This window comes from Coffea eugenioides, unplaced genomic scaffold, assembly GCF_003713205.1.
Source record: "Coffea eugenioides isolate CCC68of unplaced genomic scaffold, Ceug_1.0 ScVebR1_173;HRSCAF=691, whole genome shotgun sequence".
NCBI classification, from domain to species: domain Eukaryota; kingdom Viridiplantae; phylum Streptophyta; class Magnoliopsida; order Gentianales; family Rubiaceae; genus Coffea; species Coffea eugenioides.
In genome coordinates, this window is record NW_020862163.1 from 162,273 (window position 1) to 166,174 (window position 3,902).

General features: G+C 41.5%; 1 protein-coding gene across 1 annotated transcript; it reads right to left on the reverse strand.

Moving 5' to 3' along the window:
* Nucleotides 1-1,673: 1,673 nt before the first annotated feature.
* LOC113755791 lies at nt 1,674-3,197 on the reverse strand. The gene is made up of 2 exons (XM_027299694.1): nt 2,278-3,197; nt 1,674-2,025 (listed from the first exon to the last, which is right to left on the reverse strand). Exons 1-2 carry the CDS (start codon nt 3,195-3,197, stop codon nt 1,674-1,676), a joined length of 1,272 nt encoding a protein of 423 aa, XP_027155495.1.
* Nucleotides 3,198-3,902: the final 705 nt, after the last annotated feature.

Genomic DNA, 3,902 nt, shown 5'->3' on the forward strand with positions numbered 1-3,902 from the left:
AAATGTCTTAAAAATAAAAATTGAGAGACTAATGGGCAAAAACGAATAATAATTATCATTTAATCCATAACAATAATAATAATAATAAATAAAGCTAAATTAAAAATTTGGTATCTAAAATGCTGAAAATGTCTAAAAAGAAAATCATGAGATGAATAAGTAAAAATAGATAATGATTATCAATAAAAATAAAATAAAATAAAGATAAATTAAAATTTGGTGTCTACAAGACTTTGTGGTCTAAACTTGGCACTAAATTGTTATTTTCGACCGCTGGTCATCCCCAAAGTGATGGACAAACTGAGGTCGTCAATCGCACTCTTGAAATTTTGTTAAGGGCATTAATTAAGAAAAATCTTAAGTCTTGGGAAGAGTGTTTGCCGCATGTTGAGTTTGTTTATAACTGAACTGTTCACAGTGCAACACACTACTCACCATTTGAGGTTGTTTATGGGTTTAATCCACTGACTCCCCTTGACTTGGTACCCTTACCTTCCTCTGAGCATACAAGCTTAGATAGGAAAAAGAAAGCTGACTTTGTATGCAAGTTACATGAAGCTGTTCGAACAAACATTGAAAGGCGTACTTAGCAATACCTCCAGCAAGCTAACAAGCATTGTCGCAAGATGGTTTTTAAACCTGGAGATTGGGTCTGGCTGCACTTAAGGAAAGAAAGGTTACCTAAGCAAGGCCAGAGCAGGTGATGGACCGTTCCGAGTGCTTCAACGCGTCAACGACAATGCCTACAAGTTGGAGCTACCCAGGGAGAACAATGTTAGTGTGACTTTCAATGTCGTGGATTTGAGCCCGTTCCTTGATGAGAATGATCCAGATTTGAGGACAAATCCTTCTCAAGTGGAGGGGACTGATGTGTGCACGGATGGTAACCTTGACTCAAGGTCGAATGGTGGTGATCAAGTGAGAGTTCCACTTGGGCCGGTTACACGTGCACGGGCAAAGCGCTTCAAAGAGTCTCTTTAAGCCCTTATTCGAAGTGTTCAAGATCAACAAGGGGTCCATAGGAACATTGAAGGCTTGGACGTGGCTAATCAAGTTGTCTACACATTGATCCAAGCCAATGAGGCACCAAGTGCTGGCCACGCATGTGCTTAATGGAGTTGGCAGAATGTTAGCACCATTAGTTGTTAAGTTGTTAGTGGTTTGGTTGTTATCGAGTCATTAGTTTTAGTTGGCTTGTTAGTCGCATTTTAATTAGTAGTTTCATTAGTTTTTGGAGTCCAATAATCGGCCCCACTCATGCTCAAGAGTGAACCGAATCCTCTTTCCTAGTTTAGGTAGAATTAGTAGTCAAACAATCCTTGTTCCAATCGGATTTGGCATTGGTTGCTAGCCTATAAAAAGGCTTACCTTGTACGTACAAACGGTTACGAACTTTTGATAATAAACATTACTTTTGTTGACTCCCAAAACCGAGAGCAACTTTCTTACTTGCAAGGCAAGGGTTTTTGAGCAATCTTGCGTGACATCCTTGGTTGTTCATCCAGCCTATCTACTTGGGTAATCACCTCAATTAGAGTCGATGTTCTACCACCTTCTATCAAGTTGAGTCGTCCATCTTGGTTCTAGGTTCCGCAATCCAAACGATTGATCATCCGTCTAGATCCTTGGGCAATCGTGCTACGTGTCTCGGAACGAGTTGACCGAGAAGCGTATCACATTTGAAATGCACGTTCTTGAGCATCACCCCACACAAATTTCTCATTTTTCTTAATCATAGCAGTTAAAGGTGCAGCAATGGTACTAAAATCTTTGACAAACCATCTATAAAAGCTGGCAAGACCATGAAAGCTGCGTACCTCACCCACTGTGCTTGGAGTCGGCCATTCTCGAATGGCTTTGACTTTCTCCTCGTCCACCTTGATTCCCTGTTTACTCACAACAAAGCCTAGGAAGACAAGTTGATCAGTACAAAAGGAGCACTTCTTAAGGTTAGCGTAGAGCTTTTCCCTTCGAAGTACATCAAGAACAAGCTTTACATGCTCAACATGTTCATCTAGACTCTTACTATAAATCAAGATGTCATCAAAATACACAACTACAAGTTTCCTTAGAAATGGATGAAATACATGGTTAATCAATCTCATGAATGTACTAGGTCCATTAGTCAGGCCGAATGGCATAACTAACCACTCATACAAGCCATGTTTGGTTTAAAAGGCCGTTTTCCATTCATCTCCCTCTTTCATCCTAATTTGATGACAACTACTCTTTAAATTAATTTTTGTAAAAATCACAGTATCATATAGCTCATCTAACATATCATCAAGTCTAGGAATAGGGTGACGATATTTTACCATTATTGCATTGATGTCCCTACAGTCAGTGCACATTCGCCAACTTCCATCCTTTTTAGGCAACAAGATGATAGGAACCGCGCACGGATTCAAGCTTTCCCGCGCCCATTCTTTTGTTAAAAGTTCATCAATTTGGCGTTGTAGCTCCTTGATTTCATCTGGTCCCATTTTGTAGGTTGGTTTGTTAGGGAATGAAGCGTCTGGAACCAAGTCGATTTGATGTTCAATTCCCCTAATTGGTGGTAATCCATTTGGAATCTCAGCGGGAAAAAGATCACCATATTCCTGCAAGAGAGAGACAATACTTGATGGTAAAGTGTTAGTAAGATCACTTGTAATAACCAACACCTCTTTGCACAAAAGTACAAAGACAGGTGTATTAATACTCAAAGCTTTTCTCACTACATTGGTTTTTATCATTAGGTTTTGCCTTCCCTCTTTTCTTTCCTCTTTGGCTGGCTCACCATTTTCCTTTTTTCTCTCAATTTTCTCGGCCCTTTCACTTTCTTTCAATCCCTCGGCTTTTTCTTTCTTTTTCTTCGCATTCTCGAGTTCACTCTCCTTTATCAAGCTTTCTTGATCTTCATGAACTTGGCTAGGAATTAGTGGTACAAGAACAATCCTCTTCTCACCTTGCTTGAAGAAGTATTTGTTTGTAATGCCATCGAATATAACTCCCTTGTCAAATTGCCACGGTCTCCCCAATAATATGTGGCATGCTTGCATTGGAACCACGTCGCATAGCACTACGTCCTCATACTTTCCAATTCGGAAACGTACTTGGACTTGCTTAGTGACACGAACATTCCCACTATCGTTCAACCATTGCAAACGATAAGGTGCTAGATGTCGTAGAGTTGGTAGTGCTTGTTTCTCCACCATTAAGGCACTAGCGACATTAGCACAACTACCTCCATCTATGATCAAGTTACACACTTTGTCTTTGATGTAGCAATGGGTGTAGAAAATATTCTCCCTTTGTGCATGATCGACGACCTTTACTTGGGTTGCTAAGGCTCATCTAACAATGAGTCCAACTCGCTCATTGACGGGCAAAACTTCCTCTTCTTCATTGAGTGATGGCATTTCCTCTTTCCCATCCTCATCATCGGCAAGAAACTCTCCATTTGGCAAAATGATCATAGTGCGTTGGTTCGGGCATTGACTTGCGATGTGCCCTCAGCCTTGGCACTTGAAACACTTGGTGTCTCGATTTCGTCCCACGCTCGACCCAATGGCAGTCCTTGGTGTTGCCTTAGACTCCTACTTAGTCACATCCGGCCTTGGTCTTGAGGGGGTGGAACTACTCGCCCCCTTGTCCTCCTTCTTTGGTGGTGTAGTTCGAGGATAAGTGGGTGAGAAGTTGGAGTAACTCCTAGGCTGACCCCTCCACTTTAATCTTCTCTCAATATTGATGGCTTTCTCGACCAAGTCTCCAAGCTCCACATAATGGTGTAGCTCTACTTGTTCAGCAATTTTGAGCCTTAGTCCGTTCAAGAAGCGCGTCATTGTCTGATGTGTGCACGGACCTTAGCCCAAGTAATGATCCAGTTCGAGTCCCATTGGGCCCAGTCACACGTGCACGGG